General features: G+C 46.0%; 1 protein-coding gene across 1 annotated transcript in view; it reads right to left on the reverse strand.

Annotated features, from left to right (window-relative positions):
* Positions 1 to 1,397: 1,397 nt before the first annotated feature.
* COL4A1 (collagen type IV alpha 1 chain) overlaps positions 1,398 to 14,555 on the reverse strand; it is a 165,273-nt gene continuing 152,115 nt past the window's right edge. Inside the window, exons 45-52 of the mRNA XM_077314467.1 lie at positions 14,154 to 14,225; positions 13,632 to 13,760; positions 12,881 to 12,979; positions 11,727 to 11,939; positions 9,627 to 9,804; positions 6,465 to 6,579; positions 4,151 to 4,323; positions 1,398 to 2,831 (exon numbers count right to left, since the gene is read on the reverse strand). Of these exons, the coding sequence (XP_077170582.1) occupies positions 2,750 to 2,831; positions 4,151 to 4,323; positions 6,465 to 6,579; positions 9,627 to 9,804; positions 11,727 to 11,939; positions 12,881 to 12,979; positions 13,632 to 13,760; positions 14,154 to 14,225 (1,061 nt within the window). The 3' untranslated portion in view covers positions 1,398 to 2,749. The remainder of the gene's footprint in view (positions 2,832 to 4,150; positions 4,324 to 6,464; positions 6,580 to 9,626; positions 9,805 to 11,726; positions 11,940 to 12,880; positions 12,980 to 13,631; positions 13,761 to 14,153; positions 14,226 to 14,555) is intronic.

A 14,555-nucleotide genomic window follows, 5' to 3' on the forward strand; every position in this document is an offset into this window, starting at 1 on the left:
TTTTCTTCTACCTGAGAGCCAGGGTCAATAAATGAACCCCCAAAGTCCTGGTCTCAGAACCCACAGATTTCACATAGCTCGTCATGAGGCCAGGGCCATTCATGTTTGTGATAGGATAGGAAATTCTGTGGGAACTTTGCTTTGGCAGCTGCACTTAAGCATAGAGGCAGCTTGGTGTAGTGGTTAGGAGTTCAGACTTCTAATCTGGCGAGCCGGGTTTGATTCCAAACTCCTCCACATGCAGCCAGCTGGGTGACCTTGGGCTCAACACAGCACTGATAAAGCTGTTCTGACCGAGCAGTGATATCAGGGCTCTCTCAGCCTCACCCACCTCACAGGGTGTCTGTTGTGGGGAGAGGAAGGTGAAGGCGAATGTAAGCCACTTTGAGACTCCTTTGGGAAGAGAAAAGTGGCATATAAGAACCAACTCTTCTTCTTCATAGCTAAAAGACAGCTTTTTGGCCCTGACTCTGGCCTGGTGGAATGCTCTACCCAGTGAGATCAAAGCCCTGTGGGAGCTCAACCAGTTCTGCAGGGCTTGTAAAACGGAGCTGTTCTGCTGGATCTACGGCTGAGGCCTTGAAATAATATCAAAATCTACCGGCCTATCAAAATCCATCAGATTAAATTTTATCAGAGAGCTATACTCCCCCCTCTTAGTTACGAGGGAGATGGCTTTGGGCAATTTACTTTTCAGTTTTTTTAAATTTTAGAATTTAAACTTAATCGAAATTCCTAGATTTCAAGGGTGTCTACGCCCCCTGTAGAGCACTCTACTCTGCAAATTTCAATTGGTTGCTGGCCCCTGGCCCCAAGGAATTATGTTTGGCCTCAACCAGGTTCCTACTTGGTGAAATAAGCTCCCAGAGGAAATCTGGCACAGTTCTGCAGGGCCTGCAAGATGGAGCCCTTCCACCAAGCTTTTGTTGGGGCCAATGACTTAACATCCATGGCCCTCCCCTACAGAACACCCCCATCATTGGGTGATATACAGTCTGGAGATCTATGGGTAGTGAAATGCCTGGACGCTTGTATTGTGAATGCTGGCAATTTGTTACTTATGTTTTAATTCGTCTGATTTAATGATGTATTGTGTGTTTTTCATTCACTGTTAATTTTAACCTATTTTCTATACCGCCCTGGGTCATACTGGAAGGGAGGTATAATTTTATTATTATTAATAATAATAATTTTATATGTATATGTATTTTTATTTTATTGTTATTATCTGCCCTGAACCCTCAGGGAAAGAAAGAAATTGTTGTTCAGTTGTATGCTAGCAGCTTGTGAAAAACAAATCTGTTTACAGAACTTTTTCCTTTTTTTTTACAGAAATAGTTTTATTACAAATTTTCATTTTTAACTACACGGTCAAGGAATTACCTGAAAGGCCTTACTTTTTGAAAACATTTTTTTTATATTGTCTTGGTTATATGATACAATCGGTTTTAGACATAAACATTCTCAAATATTGGCATATTTTATAGAAATTCAATAGAAATCTGCTGAGTGTTTGACATGGAATACTCTATGCAAAAAAGGCCTTGTACATGTTTCAAAAATCAAGTCAATTCAGTGTATTAGTGCTTAACCCTGAAAAATATTAAATACTTAAAAAGGAAGGTCAAGGTACATCTTACTGAGTTAGTCATGGGGTAACCAGTAGGATTCCAGCCAGCCTGGACAATAAAACTTTCCCTAGGAGAATTAGATGTTTCACACTTCCCTTCTGTGAGAGTCGGTACTAGGGGAGGCGGGGGGAGAAAAGAAACCTAAAAAACAAACTAAAATTCATTTGCCCAGTTGTTGGCATAAATTATTTATTTATCACTGGATCACTCTGAGTTCCACAGGAAAGTTGGCTAGAACTGCCTTAACAAGAGCCACATAGTACCAGAGGGCAAATTCCTGTTGTGACCGACACGATATGTCCTCCTCTTTCATGCTTGTTCCTTCGCGTGGTGTGCAATTCAGGCAGTAGGCAACCGTTGCCGGTCGGCGCCTTCTACGATGTCACGGGGAATCCAGTCCTCTTCCTCCAGGACTTTTATTTACATTAGCATTACTTTGTACAGTGACCATTAAAGACAAAACCAAGAATCTGGAAATCTGGGGCAGGTTGGGCAGGGCTTAGGAAAGAAGGAAGTAAACCATAGGCATGAGTGGGAAATGGGGGGTCGGTGTCACACATGAGGCAGAGACACAGCCTTCATAGCACCTTTGGGGGGGGAAGGAGGGGGGGTTTCCTCTGGATTTGGGGTACGGATCAGTGCATCACTTTCTATATATAAGACAGTAGGGTGGATCCTACCCCTATCCAATTGCTCCAATGAGCAAACTTGATTTATTTATTAAGATATTTATACCCCACCTTTCCTTTTGGCTCAACTCAGAAGCTTTCCTCCAATCTAAAGAAACTTCCTCCCACTTAAGTTTTCCTTCGATCAGTGGAGCAGCTGCTTGAAGCTGGAGGAAGACCCCTCTGGCTGGAGGAAGGCCACTTTCAAGACAGGTTAGATACATCCCAGCGTTTCTTCAAAAGTGCCGTCTGAAGCTCCGTTGCATCTTCTTCCTCTTCAGCAAGGAAAGGGCCAAGAAAGCAGAGGTTTGATTAGACAGGTTCCTGTAAGGCACTTGATGGTTTTTATATTGGGCAACAAGAGTGAAGTCCGTAGGATATAGGCCTAAGCTTCACTGCTGTTAAAAGGAATAGCACCATATTGTGACATTAGCTATGACCGGGAAGTCCTTATGTTCTCCTCATACAAACTTGGCAGCGGCTAACGTTTGAGCGGAGTTCCCCTGCTTTCAGAGTGGAAGGAGTTGGTTTTCTGAAAAAACAGAGAGGGAGAGAGAGGGAGAGAGTCTTCAGTAACCCGTGAAGGAAAATGTCTAAAGTCCCCAAGAGACCTAAGGGCCAGAATGGAAGGCAACAGGTGCATGTGACTTTCAGGTGTACTCAACTATAGGCATATGCGACTTCTTTGACCAGAGGATCAGTAACCCCAAAATGTCTGTTTGGGATGACACTGTTATGATGACTGAAAGTGTGCTGTGTGGACATGGAGGTTGTACCTGGCTTGACACGGAGGATGAAGCCAAGCCCTAGTGTTGCTACTAGTGTCCCTGAGGCTTGGAGTAGTGGTTGAAAGCAGTGGCCACTAATCCGCAAGCTGAGTTTGATTCTCCACTCCTCCACATGCAGCCAGCTGGGCGACCTTGGGCCAGCCACAGTCCTGGTAGAGCTGTTCTCACACAGCAGCTCTGTCAGAACTCTCTCAGCCTCACATGCCCCCCAGGTTCTTTCTTGAAAGGAAAGAAAGGGAAGGCGATTGTAAGCTACTTTCAGATTCTTCTTCTTGCTGTGTTTGATTCCTCACTCCTTCACATGCAGCCAGCTGAGTGACCTTGAGCTAGTCATCAGTTCTCTTAGAGCTCCCTTTGTGGTTCGATTTGATATTACATCGCTTTATGTCTGGCGTATCTCCCTACAGATTGAAACTGCCAGTTTTTATGCCAGCCATAAAACAAAGACCATCGGAAGGAGAAAAACATGTGATGAAAAGGGTGGAAAAACCCCAAAGCAGCAGGGGCGCACAAGTGCCTGTTGTCTGTTTTGCTGCTGAAAGGTGTCACACCAAAGTGTGACCATCCAAACGTTCTAGGGCTCTACGGATACAAGTCTTAAATGGCAATGCTAAAAATATACTTCTGACTGGGGATGTACAGTGAAGAACTTATTGGTCAAGATCCAACTCAAACAAAGGTCATTTGCAAACACAGTAAATGCTCTGAATCTCTACAAAATTATTTCCAGCTCTTAGGAGCTATCAGGAACTTTCCAGTCTCACAGCTCTTCTGCCAAACTAGACATGATGGCAACCTTTGGGTGGGTATGCCCTAGCTTGAATCAGTAGCAGATCCAGAGTATTTATCTACTTGCAACCCTCAGTACAGCAGACAGTCAAGATGTTACTCATCCTGCATCTGACTGACAGGGAGAACTGCATAGGCAGAAGAAAATGAAAAAGCACAAACGGATCCAATCGTTCAAAGCTGACTCACTCGCTTCTCAGAATAATCTCAGCTGAAAAAGGCTGCCTTCTTTACCTAGGTGTGTACGTTTGATGATCAATCATGTACGACTTACTTGAACATTTCGTTCCTCTCAATTGTGGCGAGCCAAAAGCTGTAAGCATTTGCATAATAGTTGCAGGTTCCCTTGCCATGGCATTCAATGAAGGGTGCACTGCGGAATTCTTCCAAGCAGGAGCCAGGGGATGCCAGGGCTTGCCCCGAACCCTCTGCCCCAGCGCTCGTGTGCTGTGAACGAAGACAGGCATCAGGTTAGAGCAACACGGCACAAGGTTTGGTTATGGGCCCAGGCCTGGTTAGCATTTAACAACAATTCAGCAAGGTAGGTGGTTATCATTTGCATGAACAATGGCATGAGGGAGCAGCATTTTAACAGGGTTGCAAGACATGAAAACAGACATACCCAGTTACAAAAGGAAAACTGGTGTTTGAATGGTGACCTGACAGAAAGCCCAGGTTTTACCCTCCCTCCTTCTGAAGCAGCCCTTCCCCAGAAGCACATTGCAATAATTCTGACTCAGACAAATTGCTTGAGATTGAAATGTGTCCCTGAACAAATTTCTAACTTACAAAGTGCCCTTATTTCTCTCAGTGCGTGCAGACAGAGCAAGTGGAGACAAACAATCTCTTTGCTGACTTCTTTCTTTCTCTGGCCTAGGCTATAGGAAATGCAAGAGTGTTTTTGGTATTTTGTTATAAAATTATAGTGCAAGCAATGTCTTTTCCGGTTGGGAGATCGATGCCCTTACAAAGAGGGAGGGAGCATCTTTGAGAGCCCCTATCCAGCCCATGCAGAGGCAGTGTAATTGAGGGGCCATCTATCTCCTTATGCCACCTGTAGGACCCTTTGCTCTGCAGGCTGAAATAGGTTGGTGATCCCTGGCCCACGTTAAGTTCGCCTTGCCTCAACCAGGCCCAGGGCCTTTCTGGCCATGGCCCCTTCCTGGCGGAATGAGCTCCTGGAAGAGCTAAGGGCCCTGTCAGAACAAACTCAGTTCCACAGGGCCTGTAAGACAGAACTCTTCTGCCAGGCGTTTGGTTGAGGCCGGGCTGACAGAAGATTTTGCTCCTCCTCCGGTGTCTCCTATTGGTAACATCATCCCTGGAGTCCTGGCAGACTGGGGGAGGTAGGATGGGGCTTTCGGTTTATGGCTAGCTTGTTGGGGCCGAAGAACTGTGTCATTTTATGTATTTTATACTTGTATTGCATGTTATTTGTTGTTAATCGCTGTGAGCTGGCAGTGGCTTAAAGTAGCGGTCCCCAACCTTTCTTTGGTCAGGGACCGCCTCCGGGGCGAGGGGAGAAAGGACGGCCTGGGCGCCGCATGGCAGCTGCGCACAAACGCGCACAAGCAGTTGCCGCGCATGCGCGTTTTCGCCACCAGGGGGCGCAAACGCGCATGCGCAGCAACTGTGCGTACGCGTTTGCGTCGCCGGCGTGCCGGGCCTGCCTCTACCCCGAGCTTCTCGCTGGGGGGGGGGGGAGGCAGGCGCAGTTGCCAGCGGCCTGGTACCGTGGCCTTTGTGGACCGGTACCGGGCCGTGGACCGGGGGTTGATGACCCCCAGCTTAAAGGATAGATAAATAAAAATATTTTAAAAGGAATTGGAAGAGAACTGCAAGCAATATTCGGAGAAGCCTCTTACCTGTTAGGTAGCTTATTTTTTTCCGTGTAGCCTCTACATAAAATTTCAGCAGGGAGGGAAACCTTTTGGCCTCTCTCTACAGTAACTTTCCAACTTTATTGGCAAGAAATTCTGGTTCTGGCTGCCACTCTGCCATCAGACACAATTCATATTGCAGCTGCGCACTCAAGCCCTTAAGCGGTTTGGGGATAAAGACCCCAAAGGTCCCTGCCCCCACCTGAACTGAGCACCTCAGTTAAGATCTAGCCCTGCTCTCTGAACTCTGCCTGCAGATTTGCAATGAATGGTGGCTAATTACAGGACTTCCTTAGTGGTGGCGCCCTGGATGTGAAATGCCCTCCCCTCTGAAGCTTTCCTGCTTCCTTCCCTACTGGCATTTAGGGACCAACTGAAAATTTTTCTAACCACCCACATGCGGATCATGGGAACTGTAGTCCATGGACATCTGGAGAGCCACACTTTGGCCACCCCTGCTCTATGGCAAACCACGCTGTGGTCTGTCTGCCAGGCACAGTGTGAATCGTCTTGACAAGACCAGGCTCCATCCAGCCTCCATTTTCCCCGTGAAATGGGAGGCTGTCTTGAGTCACCTCACATGGAGGAAACCAGAATCTCCTTCGAACAGCCTGTAAAATTACTCTTGCAGAGAAACAGGATCAAAAGAAGGCGGGTCTTCCTGACTGAGAAATGCAACAAAGGCATGGAAGGTGCGGACACACTCACCATCACAAAAGAGTAGCCAATCCAGAGAGAGCTCCAGCCATCTGGACAGGATGGGATTTGGATCGTCTGGCTGTGGACTGCCATCACCATTGCTGGAGCTTCACACACAGCGCATCTGAGAAAGGAGGGGTTACAAAAATGGCAAGATTGAGATTCTGTAACTTCCTGCGAGTACCTCCTTTCTCCTGTATTTGTCCTTTTAGATATCACAACACATGCCCCCCTCCCCTCATTCTTACATCAATTAACCAAGAGGGTCTGTACAGAAGGGCACAAAGGCCTTGCCAAAGGAGTGAACAGAACTGAATGTAGAGTTAGATTACTTTTTACTGCCTCTGTACAACCAAGCAGCTGCCGAAGAAACATAATAATATGATCCAATGGTAAAGCAAAATGAAGCACGGATAACTGCCCATTTCCCATCCCTGGAGCCGAGGTCAAAGGAAGGTGCAATGAAAACCATCGGCCCACAAGGATACTACTCTTGGGTGTAGAAATTAATGGCTGACTTTAAAGGAGACACATTACAAGATTTTGGGGGTACTCCAGAAGATAGTGAGAAAGTAGATAATATCTGAAAACGAAAATCTTCGAAATGTCAAGATATACACGGAACTTTTCACTATATGTGGTGGACTTGTAAAAAAGTAAAAAAGATATTGGAATACATGAAAAAAGCATAATATATTAAAATTTAAATTCATGGAAGCTAAGAATATGCTACTAGGAATACTGTCTTAAGAAAGTATCAAAGGTTTTGGAAAAGATATTTCAATACAGGGTAATGTCAACTAGAATCATCTCCACAGCAAAATGGAAATCAGAAGTCTGGGAAAATAAACTTGCCAGCTATGCAGTAATGGCAAAACAAACAGCCTATTTGAGAAACAAATCAAATTTGAAATTTGAGGATGGTGTGTTTATTATGCAAGCAAGAAACAAACTTAAAGTGAGAAAACGAAATCAGAGTCCAGTGGCACCTTTAAGACCAACAAAGATTATTCAAGGCGTGAGCTTTTGAGTGCAAGCCTCAGACTATGAACTGACCATCGTTCCCACTGTCATGATGGTCAGTTCATAGTCTGAGGAAGAGTGCTTGCACTCGAAAGCTCACGCCTTGAATAAATCTTTCTTGGTCTTAAAGGTGCCACTGGGCTCTGGTTTCGTTTTGTTGTGCTGCTTCAGACCAACACAGCTACCCACTTGAATCCATCTTCAAGTGAGAAAGTTTAAAAACTGTATTTATCTATTTTATTTCATTTCATTTGTATACTGCCCTCCCAGCGGGTCGGTTCAGGGGGGGGGGTGTACATCATATTTAAAATGTAAGATAAATATCCGAAGCTTTAAATTTAAAATTAAATTAAAACAACAATTTAAGTTAGTAACAACAGCAACATCAGCTGTCCTGGGTTGGGACGCTGTCCGATCTCCTGGAGCTAGACTGTGGTCTGGGGGCATATTTGGTAGGGGGGCTCCAGCAGATGCTGGGCAATAAGCCTGGGAGAATGCATATAAACATATTATAGTACAGAAGGAGAATGAGAACAAGTTCTGAATATAAAGGTATAAGGGGGTTGTAAACAAAAATATCATTTATTTTTCATTGTGCGATATATGACCATCTTTTAAACCTTCTAAAAGTTATAGCTAGTAAGTAGAAATTATGAAATATGTAGCAATGATGGAATTGATAATACAGTTTTTATAGAAAATGCCTGGGAAGAATTATTTTCTGCTCCATATAATCAGTAATATATAATATTTTTGACGTACATAATTGTTATATAATCCCTATTTTCAAAATCCCGAAAGAGTCTCAAAGCAGCTTATAGTTGCCTGTCCTTCCTCTCCCCACAACAACCCCTGTGAGGGAGGTGAGGCTGAGAGAGCTCTAACCGGACTGTGACCAGCTCAAGGTCACCCAGCTGGCTGCATGTGGAGGAGAAACGGGGAATCAAACCTGGTTCTCCAGATTAGAGGCCGCCACTCTTAACCACCTAAGGCAGCAGAAATGTTGTCTGGAAGCTCAGCCCATGAGGCTGGGAGTTCAATCCCATCAGCCGGCTCAAGGTTGACTCAGCCTTCCATCCTTCCGAGGTCGGTAAAATGAGTACCCAGCTTGCTGGGGGGTAAACGGTAATGACTGGGGAAGGCACTGGCAAACCACCCTGTATTGAGTCTGCCATGAAAACACTAGAGGGCGTCACCCCAAGGGTCAGACATGACCCGGTGCTTGCACAGGGGATACCTTTACCTTTACTCTTAACCACTACATCAAAATGGCTCTCCAATTAAAAAAAATATTGTTAAAAAAATAGATTTGTGGGATATGAATTTGTCGGTCTCTTAAGGTGCCACCGGACTTGAATCTAGCTGGTCTCCTGCTGACCAACACAGCTAAATTCTTAAACTTTGGAGAGTTGTTTACGTTCTGTGTTTTCAGGCAGTGCAAGGGAATAATGGGAGACAGACTGCTGGGCCTCTCCTCTCCCACCGCTTTCCAGGTAGTGAGTGATCTTTGTGGTCCTTGAGGAAAGGAAATAAGGTGGGTGCTGCCCCATGAGTTCCAACCCAGCCCTCATTGCTCAGAATCCCAGCTGGGTCCTCCAACTCCTCCCTCTCCGCCACGGACAGAAAGAAAACATGGAACAAAAGTGAAAGAAGGGCACAACCAGGGAATGGACTGATGACCGCAGGACTTGGCCACAGTCAGGGAAGCAAGATGGCATGAAACCACAATTGCACAAAATAAGACTGGGTTTGGGGTAGAATGGCTATCCTCCAGGTGGGACTTGGGAGATCTCCCGAAATTGGACCTGATTACAAAAATCAGTTCCCCTGGAGAAAATGGCTCCATCGCAGAGAGGACTACGGCAAGGAGGGCCAAACTATGACTTGTTTGATGTTCATGGACTACAGTTCCCATGAGCCCATAGCAGCATGGCCAATTGTCAGGGGCTCGTGGGAATTATAGTCCATGAACATCTGGAGAGCCACCGTTAGACTGCCCCTAGACTAGGGCATTTCACCCTGCTGAGCTCCCTCCACACTTCAAGTCCTACACTCTCCGGGCTCCACCTCCATGTTCCCAGGAAATTCACAATCCAGAGTTGGCAACAACAACATTTTTAGGGCTGTACTCATGGCCCCAATGCTCACCTGCTGATGAAAGGCCGGATACTGTCCCCCGTCACGGGGGCCATGCTCATCGGCATTGGCTCCGGGGTGGAGAGCCAGTAGGAATAGTCATTCCGGGAGGCAAAATTGCACACGTTGTTAATGTTGCAGAACAGGAAAGGCATTGTGCTGAATTTACGTAGACAGCTGCCGGCCGTGCCTGAAAGAGCAAACATCAGAGGGTTGGCTCCGTATGTTTCCTGTGATGCCCTTGTGACACGGCTTCTCTCCAGTCAGTGGTGTTTCTTTTCAAAGAAGGCTTCTACTTGTGTAGAAACTCCCTCAAGGTGTTTAGAAAAGGCACAATATGAATAGCAAGCAGTCAGAACATGGCACGGGGTTTCCCATTTATATTTTTAAAAAACAGGATCTAGCTCAAATTGACCCTTCCCACTTTCACCTCCGTCCCTGCCTGCGTGCATCTAGAGATACTGGCAGCCATTTCCCCCATTCATCTCAATGTTTCTCCCCTCCACTGAAGTCAATGGGGAGATTTTTTAAAAATTCCCATTTTCTTTCTGAAGATCATTATTACGGCTTTTGAAATCTTCATATCTGGTGATCTAGACCAGCTTGCATTAAATCTTTGAAGTCGTCTTATTTTCCACTCTAAAGAAATATCTTATATCATGTATTTATTTATATTTTGATTTGTATACTGCCCCTTTCCAAAGGTCTTGGGGCAGCTCACAACAATAAAATTAAAAAAAACATACATTAAAATATACAGTAAAATAAAGTCAATAATTTCTCCCTAGTGCTCATAGCCTAGCAGATTAAACTGCGGCCAGGGACAGAATGAAGGACAATTGGGGTTTGGCTGGGGCCCCCCACTAGATGGTAACAGAGGGTCCTGACCTCAACCCAATGCCTGGTGGAAGAGTGTCGTCTTATATCTCTTCTGTAACTTAGGAACCAACCAAAAGTAATGAATCCTACTAAAGACTGTCCAAGTAATGGTTTGAGCCTGCTCTGCTCTCCAGTGAAAATGAAATTACCATAAATCTTAAATTAGCTGTTCCTGTATGATGTGTCTATGATATATTATACAACGTGTACAACTGATTCACACAAACCCCCTCCCTTCCTAAGTGGGGAAATGGTAGAAGAAGAAGAAGAGCTGGTTCTTATATGCTGCTTTTCTTTACCAGAAGGAGTCTCAAAGTGGCTTACAGTCGCCTTCCCTTTCCTCTCCCCACAACAGACACCCTGTGAGGGAGGTGGGGCCGAGAGAGCCCTGATATTACTCAAGAAGAAGAGTTGGTTCTTATATGCCGCTTTTCTCTACCCAAAGGAGTCTCAAAGCAGCTTACATTCGCCTTCCCTTTCTTCTCCCCACAACAGACACCCTGTGAGGGAGGTGGGCTGAGAGAGCTCAGATATTACTGCTTGGTTAGAGCAGCTCTATCAGTGCTGTGGTGAGCCCAAAGTCACCCAGCTGGCTGCATGTGGAGGAGGAGCGGGGAATCAAACCCGGCTTGCCAGATTAGAAGTCTGCACTCCTAACCACTACACCAAACAGGCACTCTGGGAAGGGCATCTCTGTTAAGTCTGCAGCAGGTCATTCACTCCTACAAGTTCTGCACTTGGCTAGCCAACAGAAGCACCCATCTCTAGCCTCGGCACCAGCAACCTCCATCTCACCTCTCAAAACTTCAAGAAACCCCAGAAGTGGTGTCATCATGCTCACCACGGCACCGATAAAACTACTCTGACCAAGCAGTGATATCAGGGCTCCCTCAGCCACACCCACCTCACAGGGTGTCTGTTGTGGGGAGAGGAAGGGGAAGGTGACTGTAAGCTGCTTTGAGCCTCCTTCGGGTAGAGAAAAGCAGCATATGAGAACCAACTCTTCTTCTTCAGTAATCTCAGGGCTCTCTCAGCCTCACCTCCCTCACAGGGTGTGTGTTGTGGGGAGAGGAAAGGGAAGGCGAATGTAAACCGCTTTGAGCCTCCTTCGGGTAGAGAAAAGTGGCATATAAGAACCAACTCTTCTTCTTTTTCTTCTTCTCACTGCCACCCCCCTGAGACGTGATCACCGGCTATACAAGGCAGGATTAGATTCCTTTCGAGATCTCTTACCGAGGTCCTGGCCATGGGCACGTTCATTCCCTTGCACATAAAGCAAGGAATACCCAAAGTACATGGCTCTCGTTCCATGCGGACACTGAGGCTCTTCCGTGGTTTGGCTGTGCCGAGTCACGAGGAAGCCGTGAGCTACGGAGGGAGCGCCTGGTGCGCCCATCGGCCCTGGTACGCCTTCAGGGCCAGGTGGACCAGGAAAACCTCTGGGGCCTGTAAGACAGCAAGGGTATTTCCAAAATGAGTCAAGCCGGGTCAATAAAATGTTAACTCTCAAATGCAGTTTTCATGTATTGTTGCACAAGATATTTCATATACTTAAACAAAGTACATAATAGCGACATTATGTAGGTTATATATATTCTTTTTACACTAACAAATAAATCATAGAATCATAGAGTTGGAAGGGGCCATACAGGCCATCTAGTCCAACCCCCTGCTCAACGCGGGATCAGCCCAAAGCATCCTAAAGCATCCAAGAAAAGTGTGTATCCAACCTTTGCTTGAAGACTGCCAGTGAGGGGGAGCTCACCACCTCCTTAGGCAGCCTATTCCACTGCTGAACTACTCTGACTGTGAAAAATTCTTTCCTGATATCTAGCCTATATCATTGTACTTGAAGTTTAAACCCTTTACTGCGTGTCCTTTCCTCTGCAGCCAACAGAAACAGCATCCTGCCCTCCTCCAAGTGACAACCTTTCAAATACTTAAAGAGGGCTATCATGTCCCCTCTCAACCTCCTTTTCTCCAGGCTGAACATATAGACTCTATATAGTCCAATTTGGATATTTTATTGCCATATTGGTTTCCCAGTGCATCTATATTAGTTCTTTACAGACATTTCTGTAAATGCTCAGGCTTAGGTTGGATCCAGACTAAATTGGCAATTTCTACTGATTTTCCCTTCCTGCTGCTGATCCCGGTGCTGTTATTCTTTGGGGTTGTTCTTTGGGGTTCCACAGAAGCAACATCTTGTGGAGGCCCACGGGTTGCCCTGGGAGACAGGGAAGTTCTATTCCGCCATTCAAAAACTGAGTCTGGATCCAACCCTATATCTGTCGACCAACTTCTTACTCAACTGTGGGGCACTGAGAAATACTTTTCATACAGAACATGGCTCTTTCCAGAAATGTAAGAAGGCTACCTGGGCTTACCTGAGGGGCCGGAAGGACCAGTTTCTCCTTTCTGACCGGGTGAGCCATCGAATCCTGGGATGCCGGGGGGACCAGGCACCCCCACAGATCCTGATACACCTGTTAAAAGCAAAGCCATGTTCTTAGTCCCGATACATGGAATTGTTCTATTTGGAATATAGCACAGAACTGGTGACCTTACATGGTTCCTCTTTGTTTAGAGGCTTATACAGACATGCTACCGAAATGCCAACCCACATCGGCCTGAGAACTAAACTGATTTATTTATTTGATTTCTATACCGCCCATTTTTTTTGCAGCTCTGGCCAGTTACATATGCAGAAGCCCCCATCATCCGAAAGGAAACGAAGTCTATGCATTATGCGTGGCACGTTGCAACAGCCATGGATCAGTGGTAGAACATCTGCTTTGCAAATGGAAGTTCTCAGGTTAAGACCCCAGCCTCCCCAGCCAAAAGGTTAACCTAGCAAGTGGCTTCAGACCAACACGGCTACCCAATTGAATCTAGCAAGTAGTGTGACAGAGCTCGACTGAGACCTTGGAGAGCTGCTACCATTTCGAGAAGCCAATCCACACCTTGGTAGACCAAGGGTCTGAGTCAACTTCATGAATTAAATGGCTCTGGATTGGACAGAAGATGGCATTTGAATCTCACCTGAGCAAAGTTAAAGGGCTGACACAGAAGCTACACACAGGCTGGTTTGTGGGCACCTTTATTTTGCTAACTAGAGGCATTAACAGAGTACCTCACCTTGTTGCCCTTTTGGACCTGGAGGACCATTGAATCCTTTGGGCCCAACTGGGCCTTGAGGACCTGGTACACCAGGTTCTCCTTTCAGATACTGAGCAGGGCCTGCAGGACCCGGTGGGCCCGGAAAACCTGTCAAAGGAAAGAAGTGAACAACTTGAGAATATAATTATTGATGCGGGGTGGTAGTCAAAGTCCACGGTGTATACTGCAGATCAGGGATGGCCACACTGTGGTTTTCCAGTTGTTCATGAACTACAATTCCCATGAGCCCCTCATGAGAATTGTAGTCCATGGACGTCTGGAGAGCCAGAGTTTGGCCTCTTTTGCTCTAGATCAACATTCAATCGTGTGCATGTGGAGGATGACTCGACACTGAATTAGGATAATTCCTTCTCCAACAGGTTCTAACAGGGTGGCGGGGCCCCCTGAGATGGGATCTAAATTCAGTAGATTTCACCCAGAGCTGTCTTCCTGTTCATTAATGGTTTCAAAATAGTCCAAGTTTACAAGGTCACACCATACCTTTCGCACCAGGAGCCCCTTGATCTCCTTGTTCACCTTTGAGTCCAGAGAATCCAGAAGAACCTTTTGGACCTGAATAAGGAAGACATCTTCAATCACCTGCTCTCTCTCTCTCTCTCTCTCTCTCTCTCTCTTATTTAAAAGCTATCCCACCCTACTCAGCTTCCTGCCCCAATAATAAATGGTCAAGCTACAAGCTGATTCCAAATGTACTTCCAAAGATACTTAACTCATATGACTAATCAGGGGTGAACTTTACAAGAATCTTTGCCACTGGTCTTCTGATATCTTGAGGACCATCCACAGCCAGGAGGAAGCCAAACTGAGTCCAGCTGAGGCTGGTAGCTCCACAAAGGCTACTTGGATTTGACCCTACCGAAAGCTGGCCATGGGGCAGAATAA

The sequence above is a fragment of the Paroedura picta genome, chromosome 1 (assembly GCF_049243985.1).
Source record: "Paroedura picta isolate Pp20150507F chromosome 1, Ppicta_v3.0, whole genome shotgun sequence".
Classification (NCBI taxonomy): Eukaryota; Metazoa; Chordata; class Lepidosauria; order Squamata; family Gekkonidae; genus Paroedura; species Paroedura picta.